This window comes from Bombina bombina, chromosome 5, assembly GCF_027579735.1.
Source record: "Bombina bombina isolate aBomBom1 chromosome 5, aBomBom1.pri, whole genome shotgun sequence".
Taxonomy (NCBI): domain Eukaryota; kingdom Metazoa; phylum Chordata; class Amphibia; order Anura; family Bombinatoridae; genus Bombina; species Bombina bombina.
In genome coordinates this window covers 891,613,088-891,633,598 of record NC_069503.1, presented here as the reverse complement: position 1 = coordinate 891,633,598, position 20,511 = coordinate 891,613,088, and the positions used below count along the sequence as shown (strand labels likewise).

The following is a 20,511-nucleotide window of genomic DNA, read 5'->3' as shown; positions in this document are numbered from 1 at the left end:
TAGTCATGGTTTTATGGCAATTGCCTGCTGCTTGCAGGGACATGTCACTCCCTTCTTTCAAATGACTTTTCCTTGTAAGTGGCCTGGGGGCCGAGATACGGCTTTTGAAACCCACTTCTCCAGCACTTTGGCTAGCTGTAGCTCACTGCCAGCTTTATCAGTTAGCTCTTGCCTCTGTGACATTACAACGGGTGCTGGTGGTAATATCAAAAGGTCTACAGGAAAGAAACAGCTAGGGGAAAGGAGCTGCAGTCTCCTTTCTCTATCTGCAAATGTGGGGGGCCCCAGGATCTGGATCAGAAGGGGGATTTGCGTTCATTATCCGCACTGCAAGAGAGATATGCACGACGAGGATGCCTTGTCATGCGCATTTAAGTGGTTAATATAATAAAAAAAAAAAATTGAAATCATGGTATACTTTACATTTCTTCTTGCACATAATTTAAAGTGCAGTTGGTCATACTGTGCTTCCCATACTTTTTTTATGAGGCCCTTTCAAAAAGAATACAATCTAAATTTACAACATAGCTTGCAACAGTTTGACATAATAGGGCGTTAAAGGACCATTAAATACAGTATTATTTCATTATTTCAACAAGAAAATGTAATAATAATAATTTTAAATGAATTGTATTTTTTTTCTGACACATTTTTCTAAATTTGCAGTTTTCCAGTCCCCTTTATCATGTAACAGCAGTATACACTATGAACTTGTGCACATGCTGAGTAAGAGCTGGTGCCTAAGAAAGTGTGCATATAAAAGACAGTTTGATAATGGAAGTAAATTAGAAAGACTCTTACATGAACATTATTTTGTAAAAAAACTCCCATTTATTCTTACCTGATAAATTCTATCTTGGTGGTAAGAGTCTACGATTCCTTACGGTTGGGAATTCATCAACTGGCCAGCAGGAGGAGACAGACACTCTACAACAAAAGTTTAATATCCCTCCTACACCCCTGACCCCCAGTATTACGTATAGCCAAGAATAGGAGGAAGGATTTAGAAGGACAGTAGGGTAAAGAGGTTCAAACTAGAACTTCTGCTAACTAGAAAAAATGGGTGGGTTTGTGGACTCAGACCCCCAAGAAAGAAAGGAATTTATCAGGTTAGAATAAATTGTTTTCTTTCTTTAGGTGGTGAGAGTCCACAATTCCTTACTGTTGGGAGCTAATACCCAAGCTGTAGAGTCTTGAAAAGAAAATGGATGGGAAGTAAGGGAAGGCAGGCACCTATTTACCAGACACAACAGCTTGAAGAACCTTCCTTTCAAAGGCTGCCTCTGCCATGACAAACACATCAAATTGATACAATTTTGTGAAAATATGCAAAGAGGACCATGTTGTAGATTATATATATATATATATATATATATATATATATATATATATATATATATATATATATAGAGAGAGAGAGAGAGAGAGAGAGAGAGAGAGAGAGAGAGAGAGAGAGAGAGAGAGAGAGAGAGAGAGAGAGAGAGAGAGAGAGAGAAGAGAGCAAGTAGGCACAGAGTGAGTTGAGTGAGCTGTAATATGTAAAAGCGGCGAATGATCCACCTCCAAGTAAACCCTGATGATCAAACTCTTTAATCATGAAGCTAAAGAAACAAAAGTAGCCTTCTGAACCTAACATTTACCAGATAACAATACAAACCAGCTTGAAGACTGACAAAAGCCTTAGTAACCTGCAAATAGAATTTTAGTGTCCTGATCTTATCCAGATTGTGCAACAAACATTATTTTAAAAATATGGATGAAGACATGAAGAGGTAACCACAATTTCCTGGATCATATTTCCCCCCCCCAAAAAAACACCTTTGGTAAGAAACCGGACATTGAGTATCACAGGAAAACATTGCTATATCTATCAGAGACTGGCTTAGCTGATGAAATGGCTGTTAGAAATAAATCTTGCCTAACAGCAACTGTAGTTCCAGTGTAATCATAGGTTAAAAAGAAAGAGATTGCCAAACCTGAGAACCAAGTTCAAATTTCTCGGAGAAGAAATCTGCTTGAGACCTAGTCTGATTCTATCCCAGGGCTGAACAAAGGCTTAATGTCTGGTAGACAATAAAGCTTCCTGTAGTAAACTGAAAAAGATTCACCTTCCACAACTCGTAGAAAATGTACCTAGTGACTGACTTGCAAGCTTGAATCAAGGATTCCACAACAGAAACAGAAATCTCTTTAGTAAAAAACTAAATGCTCAAACCAAGCAAACAAAATGAGACATTGAAAAATTTGGTAAGAGAAAAGGAACTTGATATCACAGCTCCAGGTTATGCGGTAAGCACCAGGTAGGAGAACTAAACATCTGAAATCCCACATTATCTTCAATCTCGGCTCTTACCCTAAGACAAATGACATTTGGAGAAAAAAATATAAACCAGTTGAAAAATGCTACCAAATCAATCCCCGGGAAGGCCCCAATCTCTTGCTCGAAAGACCATACCCCCCTGAGTGTAGAGACCATAGGCTCAGATAATCTGATTCACATTTTGTGACCCCAGGAATGTGTATTCCTGAGATGGTACATTAATGAGCTTGAGCTCCATTTAGGATGGAAGAAACCTCTTCCATCGCTAAAGCACTGCGAATATCGCCATGAATGTTGATGTGGTCTACCACCTAAATGTTGTCAAACTGAACTCAAAGGAGAGAAACATTCCTGGGATGAGCTATATCTAAAGAGCTCTGAAGATTGCTCCAAAAATATATTGGTCACCAAACTCCCTGAGACCTTCAGGAACTCCAGCTCTGAAGACTGGCATCTGTGGTAATTCTTTCCTAGGACGGACAAAGAAAGACTATTCCCAAGGAACTTAGAAGGGAGAATATCTACCAGAAATAGATGTCCTGACTGAAAAATCCAGATGGAACAACAGAGACAAGTTGTGGGCTCTATTCAATTGCTTTAGAAAGCACAGTTAAAGTAGACACAAAAGAAACCGTGCAAACGGGATGGAGTCTAATGCTAGCAGACCCACTGTCTCCAAGCCTAGAGTTAGACACCTGGGATACGGACTTCAAATTGCAACAAGGAAATAGATGTTTGAGCTTGTACTGATCGGTCAAAACAGTTACATCCGGAAAGAGTCTATGAGCCTCCCAGAAATGAAAGCTCCTGGAAGTTGAGTCGGCGACCTCACTGCAGCCATGACTGCAAAAATAAACTGCATAGTTTTTTTTTTTGTATGAGCAGTTAATGTCAAGAGGAAGGTTGAACCAATATCATTCAAGTAAAAAGACACAGCTATAGCTTGAACTCTAACCACAGACAGTTGGTTGTTCAAAACTTTAGAAAAAATCCTGGGAACTCAAGCAAAACCAAAGTAAAGAGCTACAATTGATAATATCTCTTCAGGAATGCGAAAAGTAAAGAACCAGTTAAGGTCTTTGTGGATAAGAATGTGCAGCTAAACCTCCTACAAGTCAAAATATCACAAACTGAATAATTAAAAAAAGGATAGTTTTCATATTGAAAGAAAGAAACCCTCCAGAACTTGGTTAAGGGTAATACATTAAAATAGAACTGAATGTTCCCTGCTTCTTGGAACTGTAAATAAGGAGACATAAAATTCTCTTGTGCGCTCTGATACCAGAGATATTGATTCCCATATCCTCTAGATCTTGCGTTGAAAAGACTGATGGGATGATTTATTAATGTGTGAGTGGACATGATCCGCTGTAGCGGATCATGACCGCCCCACATCGATAAGTGACAACAGCATACACTGTCGGCATTTATCATTGCACAAGCATTTTGTGTGAAATGCTTGTGCAATGCCGCCCCCTACTCGTTCACGTCCAATCGGCCGCTAGCAGTGGGTGTCAATCATCCCGATCGGGATGATTGCTGTCCGCTGCCTCAGAGGTGGCAGACGAGTTAAGGAGCAGTAATCTTAAGACCGCTGCTCATTAACGTAAGTTTCTGCCGAACCTAAAGGCTTGTGCAGAAACAGCAGCATATACTGCTTCTTAAATCGGCCCCTGAGAACATGCCTTCACAAAACTTGTTTCCTCTAACCTATTCCAGACTGGAACAAATTACCAAGTAAATTTAGAGAAATCTGGTTTTTAAGAGAAACAATTACAGATTCCTGGATTCGTGAAAAAGCGGAATCAGATACAGATTTACCCCTTGCTCTAGATCTTTAACTTAGGGCAAAGAAATAGGGGCTCCCATTTGCCCCGTGACTATTAGGATGGGGGATCCAAGGTGGAACAAGATCCTACCTTATTTGCAGTAATAATGTGTTATGCCCATGCCCAGGATTTATCCGGGGCTTTCTGTGTCTTTGGAGCATTTTACCCACAGTTGGATAAAATAACACCCTTCTGTAGGAAGGCCAAATGTAGGAAACTCCAGTATCCTATCCATAAACTCTCTGAAAAGAGTGCAGTATTCCAAAAGAAGCTTAGATCATCTAGACAAGGTAGAGAGAGCTCCATTCACCATAGGAATGGTCACCCAGAGTTCTGCGCCAGAATTTGTAGCAGGAATCAACCTGGAAAATTAGATAACAGTAGACAGAACTCCAGGTTTGTCTCATGCATTGAAATCATTACTGTGACCAATATTGGGACATGGAAAAAAAACTCCACTTATTATTGACAAAAACAAACCTCAACAAACCATTCCCTCTCTGATAGTGGAGGACTCATCAGTTGTTTGAATCAGTTTGGTAACCGTATAATGCAAGGTTCTCACAAGAGGATAAAAATATGTTCCCTTAGAGGTGCATAGTATCCAAAAACTCAGGAAGTAAATTTGAGGAGAGCTTTAAGGGTAGCACATGCAAGTAATTGATACACAATTTTGCCATACATTTAAAGTGATGACCTAAAGACATCTCCCAGACCCCCCTTTGCATATGTTATAAGGTCTTACACCTCCGGTACCTCTCAGATGTTACATAGACAGGCCTCCATTATTGCACTAAGGCTGCCGTAGTGAATGGGAGGAGGAGAGTTTGCCAAAATTGACATAAGGTGTGAAAATGTATTAATGCCCAATTCACCCCCCCCTGGCATCTAGTGCCTACAGTGTGATTTCTCCCTTCCCATTGTTAAACCGGAGCCCTGGTGCCCTGTTAACGCTCCTGCTGCTGCCTGTCAAAGTAAGGAGCGTTAAGAATTGTGGATGCTGTGATTAACAAGGCTCTAAAAGGGGCCGGTACCTCAGAAACACATAGCGTTTAAGCAAAGAGAATTTCAAAGTCTGTCATGCAATAAATATGTATAAGCTTGAAGAAAGAAAGAAAGGAGGCCGGAACCAAGTAACCAGTGCAAGTTAGGATTTATTTGTTCAGGTAGAAGACATCATATATGTACAGCTCCTTCTATCTATGTATAAGCCCCATATCTGTGATATACAGCAGAAAATATGTCCATGAGGCAACACAGCTTGAACAAATGGGGAATATGTCTGTGCACAAACATTATACAGTATTATTATCATCTGCTATGATAACCAGCCCAGGCTATATGTAGGACTGTCTCCTTGTGGGCCAGTCTGCTATGAACTGGCTATATAGTACCTATACCCTTTCAAGCCTGTGGGGCTGTATGAGACATGTAGGTACTTACCCAGCAAATGTCACCTCATCTGCACTCACCCAGATGCTAGTCCTGAAGAAACAGTAGTGAGCCCATCCTGTACTGTAACTAACAGTAGAAGATATACTGAAGGATTACATCTTCATAGCCAAACAGGTGGAGGCTAAAGGAACTACCCCAGCGACATCCATAGCAGGCTTGTGGCTACTACTCCCGCAAGGAGATTTACATTGCTCAGCCAGTACTCTTCTATATTCCTTTCTTCCAAGTTTTACCTTATGAGGCAAAATTTGATTAAAATCCCTGCTTTTCTTAAATAAAATCCTGAGCATCTCTATCTTCGCCTATCTCTTAGACAAGGTAAAGAATTACTGGGATGGTCAGAGAAGTAGGAGGGATTAAAACTTTTGATGTAGGCTGTCTTTGCCTCCTCTTGGCGGCCGGGTGATTAATTCCCAATTGTGGACTCCCACCTCCTTATGAAAGAAATTTAATAACTTTAAAATACCCCCTTTAGATGCTCTTAAAGCAGCGAGTGTTTAATGAGGAATTGTTAAGCCAGAAAGAGTATTATGATAGAGGAGAATCTATGTAGCTGGTACATAACTGTTTTCTTTGTGAGAGCCATAGCAGTGACATATATCTGGTTGAAGCATCATTCCATTCTAGGAATCATTGTAAGAAGCATTCTAAATCTGAAAATGCCTGGTCTTATTTGTTAAAGAATCTGATTTTTGCAGTACTGATCGTTGCTTTTTTTATTGCTTACCTAAATTACAAGTGGAGAACAAAATGCCAGCGTTATGGAGTGTTAACTTCAATACCGCTTGCATTTTTGTGCTGCTTTTACAAGTGGATGGTTAATAATTATTTCACTAGTATGGTGGGTGCAACAGTAGTCATGTAATAGCGTGGGTGCATAATACATTTCTTTGAGGGACTACACTAAAATTAAGGAAGCCCATGAAGAGCATACATGCTGTTCAGTTAGTGGAATTTTCTCACTTATTTCTATGGTCTATTTAAGTGCACAAATAGCAGGCTATAACGGTTAAAACCTGGTTATCAAAACCAGTAAATAAGAACAGATTGAGCACGAGTAAAAATGATCTGATGACTTGTAACACAAGCACGTTTAGTGTTACTACCGATTTGCTCTATTCTATAAAAGTATAGGGTGTGTAATGCATAATGTGTGCATTAACATTTTAACCAACAGCTTGAAATACCTGACAAAACATTATTAATTGTGCAGGGCCATTTATGTGGATCATAATAATGAACTTGAGATGTATTATTTTCTTGCACCCCACGTATTTTATATTGAATTATATATTAATAATAGAATATACTGTAAGCAATCTGTACTTAGACATAAATAGTCATTGATCTGTAAACTATTTTGAGAGGGGATGGAATCAAGTGTAAACAACATTATCTTATGTCATTTATTACATTTTTGCATGTCATTATACAGCTTAAACATGCAACCTAAAGGTAGTTTTATATCACTTGTAATACTTTTGTATTCATGGTACCCTCAGAAAGATAGTACATTACTGTAATCTGAAAGGAAATACACACACACACACTAGGTTTGATGAGTGAAATAATAAGTTACAACTGTGAATTGTTTTATTAAAAACGATAGTTTCCTTCAGTTTATAATTAACTGTATTTGTTGGCCATATACTTATTTTTTTTTTTAATTAGTTATGGTCCTCTAGCATCACTACTTGACCTCACAACATTATGTCTCCACTTTCTATTTTGATATTGTTGGATATAATCTATATTCAATCATATTGCAGAACCTATTAGAGAAATCAAGTGAAAGAGAAACTCACCAGGAATATGCTCTTGCTATGATCCAGTGCAAAGTGCTCAAACAACTTGAGAATTTGGAACAGCAGAAATATGATGATGAGGACATTGTGGAAGATATCAAATTTTTATTGGAAAAATTGGGAGAAAGTGTTCAAGATTTGAGGTATGATATTATTTCATAGTTTTATTTTTGTAAAAAGATAAACACTTGGAAAATGAAAAATACAAAATAAGGCTAAATTAAGTGCCTAATTTTAAACATTTGGATTTCTTTCATAAGGTGGTGAGAGTCCACAGTTTAGTATGCATGGGATGATTATTCCCACCACTAGGAGGAGGTAAAGATTCTCAAACCTTCAAGAGCACTTCATCCCTCCTACCTCACTGGTAACTCAGGCTAATGTTTTACCTCCTAGAACTGCCTTTGAGGGTCAGAGAGGGAGTTGGAATATGGGGCAGTGACACTGTTACATCTTGTGAAGGGCGTAGTTGCAGCCTCACCATAGGCGTCGCAGGGACTGGTCCCTTAGCTTCCCCTTGTGGGTCATCGGTATACTCTCACTCTATATCTTCTGCTGTAATGTGGTTAGCACTGGATGGGCTACCCACTGGACTCAATACTTCCTGCAGTTTGATCAAGTATAGATGGTAAACAGAGGTCTGGGTGTGTGTGTGTGTGTGTATGTGTATATATATATATATATATATATATATATATATATATATATATATATATATATATACAGTATATATATATATATATATATATATGTCAACAATAGCGTCACAGACAAATGCGTTAGCTGAACGAACAAGCTTGAGACGGCAGTGAAAATGTTCAACTGAATTAGATTTCTGATCAGATAGCTGGTCAAACCAAAGTGTAGAGGCAGCTGCCACACAAACAATAGTAACACATGGCTTGTACACATAGCCTACTGAAGAAAAGTCTTCCTGAGTTAAAACTCTAATTTACTGTCCATCGGGTCTTTAAAAGATGTACTGTCCTCTAGGGGAATAGTTGTCTGCTTGGCAAGAGTAGAAATGACCCCATCTACTTTGGGGATTATCTCCTAAAGATCTACACTAGGAAGGAAGAGGAAACATCATTTTAAATATAGATACTGGACTAAAAGGAATACCTAGTTTAGACCACTTCTTGTTGATAATCTCGGTGATCGCCTCAGGTGCAGGAAAAACCTCTCACGCTTTAACTGATTTGAAAATTAAATCATTTTGCTTAAAAGATTTACCTTCAGCAGGCTTAAATTCCTATGCCCCTTAAGAATTTTACACCACTCTTAAAAGAGACATTAGATACTCAATTTTAAACATCATGGGAGAGGATCCAGTATCCTGGTCAGATACCGACTCTTAATCATCTGAAAAAACGTTCCCTTCAGAAGACGAATCTGAAGAATTAGTATCTGAATCTGAGAATTACTTTTCTTCTGTTATGTGTGATCAGTCCACGGGTCATCATTACTTCTGGGATATAACTCCTCCCCAACAGGAAATGCAAGAGGATTCACCCAGCAGAGCTGCATATAGCTCCTCCCCTCTACGTCAGTCCCAGTCATTCTCTTGCACCCAACGACTAGATAGGATGTGTGAGAGGACTATGGTGATTATACTTAGTTTTTATGACTTCAATCAAAAGTTTGTTATTTTACAATAGCACCGGAGCGTGTTATTACTTCTCTGGCAGAGTTTGAGGAAGAATCTACCAGAGTTTTTTACTATGATTTTAACCGGAGTAGTTAAGATCATATTGCTGTTCTCGGCCATCTGAGGGAGGTAAAAGCTTCAGATCAGGGGACAGCGGGCAGATGAATCTGCATTGAGGTATGTAGCAGTTTTTATTTTCTGAATGGAATTGATGAGAAAATCCTGCCATACCGTTATAATGACATGTATGTATACACTTCAGTATTCTGGGGATGGTATTTCACCGGAACTACTCTGTTAAAAGTCACTAATCCTTTTAATAAGTATTTATCATGTTAAACGTTTTTGCTGGAATGTAGAATCGTTTACATTTCTGAGGTACTGAGTGAATAAATATTTGGGCATTATTTTCCACTTGGCAGTTGTTTGCTTTTAATTGTGACAGTTTCGTTTCTCTTCACTGCTGTGTGTGAGGGAGAGGCCGTTTTTGGCGCTCTTTGCTACGCATCAAAAATTTCCAGTCAGCTACTCTTATATTTCCTGCATGATCCGGTTCATCTCTGACAGATCTCAGGGGTCTTCAAACTTCTTTGGAGGGAGGTAGATTCTCTCAGCAGAGCTGTGAGAATTTTATATTGACTGTGAATAAAAACGTTGCTCTGTAATTTTTTATGTCAAATTTAATTATTGTTATTTTACTAATGGGAACAAACCTTTACTAAAAGTTGTGTTGTTTTAAAGTTTGATGCTATAACTGTTTTTCAGTTCATTATTTCAACTGTCATTTAATCGTTTAGTACCTCTTTGAGGCACAGTACGTTTTTGCTAAAAAAGATTATAACCAAGTTGCAAGTTTATTGCTAGTGTGTTAAACATGTCTGACTCAGAGGAAGATATCTGTGTCATTTGTTCCAATGCCAAGGTGGAGCCCAATAGAAATTTATGTACTAACTGTATTGATGCTACTTTAAATAAAAGTCAATCTGTACAATTTGAACAAATTTCACCAAACAGCGAGGGGAGAGTTATGCCGACTAACTCGCCTCGCGCGGCAGTACCTGCATCTCCCGCCCGGGAGGTGCGTGATATTATGGCGCCTAGTACATCTGGGCGGCCATTACAGATAACATTACAAGATATGGCTACTGTTATGACTGAAGTTTTGTCTAAATTACCAGAACTAAGAGGCAAGCGTGATCACTCTGGGGTGAGAACAGAGTGCGCTGACAATACTAGGGCCATGTCTGATACTGCGTCACAGCTTGCAGAGCATGAGGACGGAGAGCTTCATTCTGTGGGTGACGGTTCTGATCCAAACAGATTGGATTCAGATATTTCAAATTTTAAATTTAAATTGGAGAACCTCCGTGTATTACTAGGGGAGGTTTTAGCAGCTCTCAATGATTGTAACACCGTTGCAATACCAGAGAAATTGTGTAGGTTGGATAAATACTTTGCGGTACCGGCGAGTACTGACGTTTTTCCTATACCTAAGAGACTAACTGAAATTGTTACTAAGGAGTGGGATAGACCCGGTGTGCCGTTCTCACCCCCTCCAATATTTAGAAAGATGTTTCCAATAGACGCCACCACTCGGGACTTATGGCAAACGGTCCCTAAGGTGGAGGGAGCAGTTTCTACTTTAGCTAAGCGTACCACTATCCCGGTGGAGGATAGCTGTGCTTTTTCAGATCCAATGGATAAAAAATTAGAGGGTTACCTTTAGAAAATGTTTGTTCAACAAGGTTTTATATTGCAACCCCTTGCATGTATCGCGCCGATTACGGCTGCGGCAGCATTTTGGATTGAGTCTCTGGAAGAGAACCTTAGTTCATCTACGCTAGACGACATTACGGACAGGCTTAGAGTCCTTAAACTAGCTAATTCATTCATTTCGGAGGCCGTAGTACATTTAACCAAACTTACGGCTAAGAACTCAGGATTCGCCATCCAGGCACGTAGGGCGCTGTGGCTAAAATCCTGGTCAGCTGATGTTACTTCTAAGTCCAAATTACTTAATATACCTTTCAAGGGGCAGTCTTTATTTGGGCCCGGTTTGAAAGAAATTATCGCTGACATTACAGGAGGTAAGGGCCACGCCCTACCTCAAGACAAAGCCAAAGCTAAGGCTAGACAGTCTAATTTTCGTCCCTTTCGGAATTTCAAAACAGGAGCAGCATCAACCTCCACTGCACCAAAACAGGAGGGAGCTGTTGCTCGTTACAGGCAAGGCTGGAAACCTAACCAGTCCTGGAACAAGGGCAAGCAGGCCAGGAAACCTGCTGCTGCCCCAAAGACAGCATGAACCGAGAGCCCTCGATCCGGGACCGGATCTAGTGGGGGGCAGACTTTCTCTCTTCGCCCAGGCCTGGGCAAGAGATGTTCAGGATCCCTGGGCGCTAGAGATCATATCTCAGGGATACCTTCTAGACTTCAAATTATCTCCCCCAAGAGGGAGATTTCATCTGTCAAGGTTGTCAACAAACCAGATAAAGAAAGAAGCGTTTCTACGCTGTGTACAAGATCTGTTATTAATGGGAGTGATCCATCCGGTTCCGCGGTCGGAACAAGGACAAGGGTTCTACTCAAACCTGTTTGTGGTTCCCAAAAAAGAGGGAACTTTCAGGCCAATCTTAGATTTAAAGATTCTAAACAAATTCCTAAGAGTTCCATCGTTCAAAATGGAAACTATTCGGACAATCTTACCCATGATCCAAAAGGGTCAGTACATGACCACAGTGGATTTAAAAGATGCTTACCTTCACATACCGATTCACAAAGATCATCACCGGTATCTAAGGTTTGCCTTCTTAGACAGGCACTACCAGTTTGTAGCTCTTCCATTCGGATTGGCTACGGCTCCAAGAATCTTCACAAAGGTTCTGGGTGCCCTTCTGGCGGTACTAAGACCGCGAGGGATTTCGGCAGCTCCGTATCTAGACATTCTAATACAAGCTTCAAGCTTTCAAACTGCCAAGTCTCATACAGAGTTAGTTCTGGCATTTCTAAGGTCGCATGGATGGAAAGTGAACGAAAAGAAGAGTTCTCTTTTTCCTCTCACAAGAGTTCCATTCTTGGGGACTCTTATAGATTCTGTAGAAATGAAGATTTACCTGACAGAAGACAGGTTAACAAAGCTTCTAAATGCATGCCGTGTCCTTCATTCCATTCAACACCCGTCAGTAGCTCAATGCATGGAGGTGATCGGCTTAATGGTAGCGGCAATGGACATAGTACCTTTTGCACGCCTACACCTCAGACCGCTGCAATTGTGCATGCTAAGTCAGTGGAATGGGGATTACTCAGATTTGTCCCCTACTCTGAATCTGAATCAAGAGACCAGAAATTCTCTTCTATGGTGGCTTTATCGGCCACACCTGTCCAGGGGGATGCCATTCAGCAGGCCAGACTGGACAATTGTAACAACAGACGCCAGCCTACTAGGTTGGGGCGCTGTCTGGAATTCTCTGAAGGCTCAGGGACTATGGAATCAGGAGGAGAGTCTCCTTCCAATAAACATTCTGGAATTGAGAGCAGTTCTCAATGCCCTTCTGGCTTGACCCCAATTAACAACTCGGGGGTTCATCAGGTTTCAGTCGGACAACATCACGACTGTAGCTTACATCAACCATCAGGGAGGGACAAGAAGCTCCCTAGCAATGATGGAAGTATCAAAGATAATTCGCTGGGCAGAGTCTCACTCTTGCCACCTGTCAGCAATCCACATCCCGGGAGTGGAGAACTGGGAGGCGGATTTTTTGAGTCGCCAGACTTTTCATCCGGGGGAGTGGGAACTTCATCCGGAGGTCTTTGCCCAAATACTTCGACGTTGGGGCGAACCAGAGATAGATCTCATGGCGTCTCGCCAGAACGCCAAACTTCCTCACTACGGGTCCAGATCCAGGGATCCGGGAGCGGTTCTGATAGATGCTTTGACAGCACCTTGGAACTTCGGGATGGCTTATGTGTTTCCACCCTTCCCGCTGCTTCCTCGATTGATTGCCAAAATCAAACAGGAGAGAGCATCAGTGATTCTAATAGCGCCTGCATGGCCACGCAGGACTTGGTATGCAGATCTAGTGGACATGTCATCCTGTCCGCCTTGGTCTCTACCTCTAAGACAGGACCTTCTGATACAGGGTCCATTCAAACATCAAAATCTAACTTCTCTGAAGCTGACTGCTTGGAAATTGAACGCTTGATTTTATCAAAACGTGGTTTTTCTGAGTCGGTTATTGATACCCTGATACAGGCTAGGAAGCCTGTTACCAGAAAGATTTACCATAAAATATGGCGTAAATACCTATACTGGTGCGAATCCAAACGTTACTCCTGGAGTAAGGTTAGGATCCCTAGGATATTGTCCTTTCTACAAGAAGGTTTAGAAAAGGGTTTATCAGCTAGTTCATTAAAGGGACAGATTTCAGCTCTGTCCATCTTGTTACACAGGCGTCTGTCAGAAAATCCAGACGTCCAGGCCTTTTGTCAGGCTTTAGCTAGGATCAAGCCTGTGTTTAAAGCTGTTGCTCCGCCATGGAGTTTAAACTTAGTTCTTAACGTTTTACAGGGTGTTCCGTTTGAACCCCTTCATTCCATTGATATAAAATTGTTATCTTGGAAAGTTCTGTTTTTAATGGCTATTTCCTCGGCTCGAAGAGTCTCTGAGTTATCAGCCTTACATTGTGATTCTCCTTATCTGATTTTTCACTCAGACAAGGTAGTTCTGCGTACTAACCTGGGTTCTTACCTAAGGTAGTCACTAACAGGAATATCAATCAAGAGATTGTTGTTCCATCCTTGTGTCCAAATCCTTCTTCAAAGAAGGAACGTCTTCTACACAATCTGGATGTAGTTCGTGCCCTCAAGTTCTACTTGCAGGCAACTAAAGATTTTCGCCAAACTTCTTCCCTGTTTGTCGTTTATTCTGGACAGAGGAGAGGTCAAAAAGCTTCTGCTACCTCTCTCTCCTTTTGGCTTCGTAGCATAATACGTTTAGCCTATGAGACTGCTGGACAGCAGCCTCCTGAAAGAATTACAGCTCACTCCACTAGAGCTGTGGCTTCCACTTGGGCCTTTAAGAATGAGGCCTCTGTTGAACAGATTTGCAAGGCTGCAACTTGGTCTTCGCTTCATACTTTTTCCAAATTTTACAAATTTGATACTTTTGCTTCTTCGGAGGCTATTTTTGGGAGAAAGGTTCTCCAGGCAGTGGTTCCTTCTGTATAATGAGCCTGCCTATCCCTCCCGTCATCCGTGTACTTTTGCTTTGGTATTGGTATCCCAGAAGTAATGATGACCCGTGGACTGATCACACATAACAGAAGAAAACATAATTTATGCTTACCTGATAAATTCCTTTCTTCTGTTGTGTGATCAGTCCACGGCCCGCCCTGTTTTAAGGCAGGTAAATATCTTTTAAATTATACTCCAGTCACCACTTCACCCTTGGTTACTCCTTTCTCGTTGATTCTTGGTCGAATGACTGGGACTGACGTAGAGGGGAGGAGCTATATGCAGCTCTGCTGGGTGAATCCTCTTGCATTTCCTGTTGGGGAGGAGTTATATCCCAGAAGTAATGATGACCCGTGGACTGATCACACAACAGAAGAAAGGAATTTATCAGGTAAGCATAAATTATGTTTTTTGCAGTTCAGGCCTCAAGAGATTCAGATGTACTAAGTAATATTTCTTTCATGTAAATGGCAAGAGTTCATGAGCTAGTGACGTAAGGGATATACATTCCTACCTGGAGGGGGCAAAGTTTCCCAAACCTCAAAATGCCTATAAATACACCGCCCACCACACACATACTTTAGTTTTACAAACTTTGCCTCCTATGGATGTGGTGAAGTAAGTTTGTGTTTGATTTTTATGATTTTTTCTATGATAAGCGTTTCTAAGCATTAGGAAGCCCAATTCATCTAAGTACAGTGTTAGTCAGAGGGACGTGAAGAGAGTATTACCTGTTGATTTTTATGGTTTCACTCATGGGAAATCTTTTCAAGGGCTCTCTGTTATCGGTCGTAGGGATTTATCTCCTACCTCCCTTTTCAGATCGACGATATACTCTTATACCATTACCTCTGCTGATAGTTTTCAGTACTGGTTTGGCTGCTATATGTGGATGGGTGTCTTTGGTATGTATGTATCATTATTTAAGACACTCTCAGCTATGTTTGACACTTTATGTATTAATATAGAGTTTTAAATATATGTATTTACTTATATTTGCCATGAGTTAGGTCTATGTATATTTCCCTTTGCAGTCTAACAGTTTCAGTATGAGAATCATGTTTCAGGAAGTTATTTAAAAAAAAAAAAAAAAAATCTTACCTGGGGTTTAGTCTTTTTTTTCAAATTTGTCTTGTTTTTTACTTTAATTCGCTACCAAATCTAGGCTCGAAAGGGTGCAAAATGCTGTTATTTATTGCATCATTTTTGGCGTGAAAATTTTTTGATGAAAATTTGTGTCAATAGTGTCGCAAGTTTTGTCATTTTCTGCATCTTTATTGACGTTTTGTTTGGTGCAAAGTCATGCTTGTTATGACTCGAGTTGCGTCATTTCCGGTTGTTTGGTGCCAAAAAAATTTTTTTTCACTTTGCATTGTGCGTCATACTTGCCGCTAAAATATTTCTTGGGTTATATTACCCTACTTCCTTTATGCTCCCTTCTCTCTTTAAATTCTAGAGGGCTGTGCTGTTTCTTTTCTGCTTATTTAGTATATGTATTTTTTCCCATTCCTGAAACTGCAATATGAGGAAAATGGATATTTTGTTTAAATGTTATTTTTTTCTTTTACATTTTGCAAGATGTCTCAGTCTGATCCTGTGTATCTGTTGTAAACAAGCTGAGATTATTTCTCTGTTTTATATTATGTAACAGTTGTCATGATAAGCTTTTGCATGCCGATAATGTTTCTATTAGTACTAGTACAGCACCTGTTGTTCCCTCAACATCTAATGTACCTGATATCCCTGTTGATATGAAAAATTATATTTCTGATGCAATACAGAAGGCTATGTCTGCTATTCCACCTTCTAATAAACGTAAAAGGTCTTTTAAAACTTCTCATATAACTGATGAAATTTGTGATGACCGACAACATACTGAAATATCCTCCTTAGAAGATCCTACTTCAGACATTGAAATTGATAAATCATCTTATCTTTTTAAGATTGAATATATTCGGTCTTTGTTGAAAGAAGTATTGGTTACTTTGGGTATTGACGAGTCTGATCCTCTTGATAATAAAGCCAGTAAACGTTTTTCCGGTTCCAGATGCAATTTCTGATGTGATTGCTAAAGAATGCTCTAAGCCTGGTGCTTTTTTTAATACTTCTTCTAGGTTTGAGAAGTTATATCCTTTACCAGTGGCTAATTTTTGAGTTTTTGGAAAAAGTCCTTAAGGTTGATGGGGCTATTTCTACTCTTGCCAAACTTACTACTATTCCTATGGAAGATAGTACTTCTTTTAAGGATCCTTTAGATAGGAAGATTGAATCTTATCTAAGGAAAGCTTATTTACATTCTGACTATATTCTCAGGCATGCCATTTCTATGGCTGATGTTGCGGCTGCATCAACGTTTTGGTTGGATAGCTCAGCACACCAGGTAACAGATCCTGATTTGTCTAGCATTATTCAATTGCTTAAACATGCTAATCATTTTATCTGTATGCCATTTTTGATATCATCAAGATTAATGTTAAATCTATGTCTTTAGCTATTCTGGGCAGAAGAGCTTTATGGCTTAAATCATGGAATGCTGACATGGTATCTAAATCTAGATTACTATCTCTATCTTTCCATTGTAATCATTTATTTGGTTCTCAGTTGGACTCTCTATTATTTACACTATCACGGGGGGAGGGAGTTTTTTTGCCCCAAGATAAAAAATCTAAGGGTAAATCTAAAGATTCTAATCGGTTTTGTTCCTTTCGTCAGAATAGAGAACAGAAAACCACTCCTTCTCCTAAGAACCCTGGCTGCAATTGGAAGCCATCTTCAAGTTGGAATAAATCCAAGCCTTATAAAAAACAAATGCCAGCCCCCAAGACTGTATGAAGGTGCTGCCCTCAATCCAGTTCAACTAGTGGGGGGCAGATTGGAATTATTTCAAAACATCTGGGCAGATTCTTTTCAGAATCGGTGGATTCAGAGCATTGTTTCTAAAGGGTATCAAATAGGTTTCAGAGTAAGACCTTCTGTGAGAAGATTCTTTCTCTCTCACGTTCCAGCAAATCCTGTGAAAGCTCAGGATTTTCTGAAGTGTGTTTCAGATCTGGAGCTTTCAGGGGTGATTATACCAGTTCCACTTCAGGAACAGGGTCTGGGTTTTTATTCAAATCTATTAATTGTCCCAAAGAAAGAAAATTCATTCAGACCAGTTCTGGATCTGAAGTTTTTGAATCGTTTTGTAAGGGTCCCAACTTTCAAGATGGTGATTATAAGGACTATTTTGCCTTTTGTTCAGCAAGGTCATTACATGTCCACAATAGACTTACAGGGCGCTTATCTTCACATTCCGATTCATCGAGATAACTATCGGTTTCTGAGATTCTCTTTTCTAGACAAGCATTACCAATTTGTTGCTCTTCCATTTGGCCTAGCGACAGCTCCAAGAATATTTTCGAAGGTTCTCTGTGCCCTTCTGTCTGTAATCAGAGAGCAGGGTATTACAGTGTTTCCTTATTTGGACGATATCTTGGTACTGGCTCAATCTTTTCGTTTAGCAGAATCTCACGTGAATCAACTAGTGTTGTTTCTTCAAACACATGATTGGAGGATCAATTTACCAAAGAGTTTCTTGATTCCTCAGACAAGGGTCACCTTTTTAGGTTTTCAGATAGATTCAGTGTCCATGACTCTGTCTTTAACAGACAAGAGACGAATGTAATTGGTTTCCACCTGTCAAAACCTTCAGTCTTGATCATTCCCTTCAGTAGCTATGTGCATGGAAGTTTTAGGTCTCATGACTGCAGCATCAGACGCGTTCCCCTTTGCTCATTTTTATATGAGACCTCTGCAGCTTTGCATGCTGAAACAATGGTGCAGGGATTATACTCGGATATCACACTTGATATACTTAAATCCCAACATTCAACTCTCTCTGTCCTGGTGGTTGGACCATCATCGGTTTATTCAAGGGGCCTCTTTTGTTCATCCTTCCTGGACTGTGATCTCAACAGATGCAAGTCTCACAGGTTGGGGAACTGTCTGGGAGTCTCTGACAGCACAAGGGGTTTGGAAACCTCAAGAGGCGAGGTTACCAATCAATATTTTAGAACTCCGTGCTATCTTCAGAGCTCTTCAGGCTTGGCCTCTATTAAAGAGAGAAGTTTTTATTCGCTTTCAGACAGACAATATCACAACTGTGGCATATGTTAATCATCAGGGTAGGACTCACAGTCCTTTAGCAATGAAAGAAGTGTCACGGATACTTTCTTGGGCGGAATCCAACTCTTGTCTAATTTTTGTGATTCATATTCCAGGTGTAGACAATTGGGAAGCGGATTATCTCAGCCGTCAGACTTTGCATCCAGGGTAGTGGTCTCTCCATCCAGATGTGTTTTTTCAGATTGTACAGATGTGGGGTCTGCCAGAAATAGATCTGATGGCTTCCCATCTAAACAGGAAACTTCCCAGATACCTTTCCCGGTCCAGGGATCATCAGGCAGAGATGGTGGATGCGTTAGCAGTTCCTTGGTCTTACCAACTTGCTTATCTTTCTCCAACATAGGTGTGTCCGGTCCACGGCGTCATCCTTACTTGTGGGATATTCTCTTCCCCAACAGGAAATGGCAAAGAGCCCAGCAAAGCTGGTCACATGATCCCTCCTAGGCTCCGCCTACCCCAGTCATTCTCTTTGCCGTTGTACAGGCAACATCTCCACGGAGATGGCTTAGAGTTTTTTAGTGTTTAACTGTAGTTTTTCATTATTCAATCAAGAGTTTGTTATTTTCAAATAGTGCTGGTACGTACTATTTACTCAGAAACAGAAAAGAGATGAAGAATTCTGTTTGTATGAGGAAAATGATTTTAGCAACCGTAACTAAAATCCATGGCTGTTCCACACAGGACTGTTGAGAGCAATTAACTTCAGTTGGGGGAACAGTTTGCAGTCCCTTGCTGCTTGAGGTATGACACATTCTAACAAGACGATGTAATGCTGGAAGCTGTCATTTTCCCTATGGGATCCGGTAAGCCATGTTTATTACGATTGTAAATAAGGGCTTCACAAGGGCTTATTTAAACTGTAGACTTTTTCTGGGCTAAATCGATTGATTATTAACACATATTTAGCCTTGAGGAATCATTTTATCTGGGTATTTTGATATAATAATATCGGCAGGCACTGTTTTAGACACCTTATTCTTTAGGGGCTTTCCCAAAGCATAGGCAGAGTCTCATTTTCGCGCCGGTATGGCGCACTTGTTTTTGAGGACAGCATGGCATGCAGCTGCATGTGTGTGGAGCTCTGATACATAGAAAGGTCTTTCTGAAGGCATCATTTGGTATCGTATTCCCCTTTGGGCTTGGTTGGGTCTCAGCAAAGCAGATTCCAGGGACTGTAAAGGGGTTAAATATAAAAACGGCTCCGGTTCCGTTATTTTAAGGGTTAAAGCTTCCAAATTTGGTGTGCAATACTTTTAAGGCTTTAAGACACTGTGGTGAAATTTTGGTGAATTTTGAACAATTCCTTCATACTTTTTCGCAATTGCAGTAATAAAGTGTGTTTAGTTTAAAATTTAAAGTGACAGTAACGGTTTTATTTTAAAACGTTTTTTGTGCTTTGTTATCAAGTTTATGCCTGTTTAACATGTCTGAACTACCAGATAGATTGTGTTCTGACTGTGGGGAAACCAAGGTTCCTTCTCATTTAACTATATGTATTTTATGTCATAAAAAAATTTAGTAAAAATGATGCCCAAGATGATTCCTCAAGTGAGGGGAGTAAGCATGGTACTGCATCATCCCCTCCTTCGTCTACACCAGTCTTGCCCATACAGGAGGCCCCTAGTACATCTAGTGCGCCAATACTCCTTACTATGCAACATTTAACGGCTGTAATGGATAATTCTATCAAAAACATTTTAGCCAATATGCCCACTTATCAGTGAAAGCGCGACTGCTCTGTTTTAGAAAATTCTGTAGAGCATGAGAACGCTGATGATATGGTTTCTGAAGGGCCCCTACACCAGTCTGAGGGGGCCAGGGAGGTTTTGTCTGAGGGAGAAATTTCAGATTCAGGAAACATTTCTCAACAAGCTGAACCTGATGTGATTACTTTTAAATTTAAGTTGGAACATCTCCGCGCTCTGCTTAAGGAGGTGTTATCCAATTTGGATGATTGTGATTATCTGGTCATTCCAGAACCACTATGTAAAATGGAAAAGTTCTTAGAGGCCCCGGGGCCCCCCGAAGCTTTTCCTATATCCAAGCGGGTGGCGTACA

The 20,511-nt window shown here is 40.3% G+C and overlaps 1 protein-coding gene across 2 annotated transcripts in view; it reads left to right on the top strand.

Moving 5' to 3' along the window:
* ATP6V1H (ATPase H+ transporting V1 subunit H) overlaps nucleotides 1–20,511 on the top strand; it is a 364,453-nt gene that overhangs the window by 165,939 nt on the left and 178,003 nt on the right. For both annotated transcript variants that reach the window (XM_053715039.1, XM_053715040.1), the window contains exon 10: nucleotides 7,374–7,552. In XM_053715039.1, coding sequence (XP_053571014.1) covers nucleotides 7,374–7,552 — 179 coding nt within the window. The remainder of the gene's footprint in view (nucleotides 1–7,373; nucleotides 7,553–20,511) is intronic.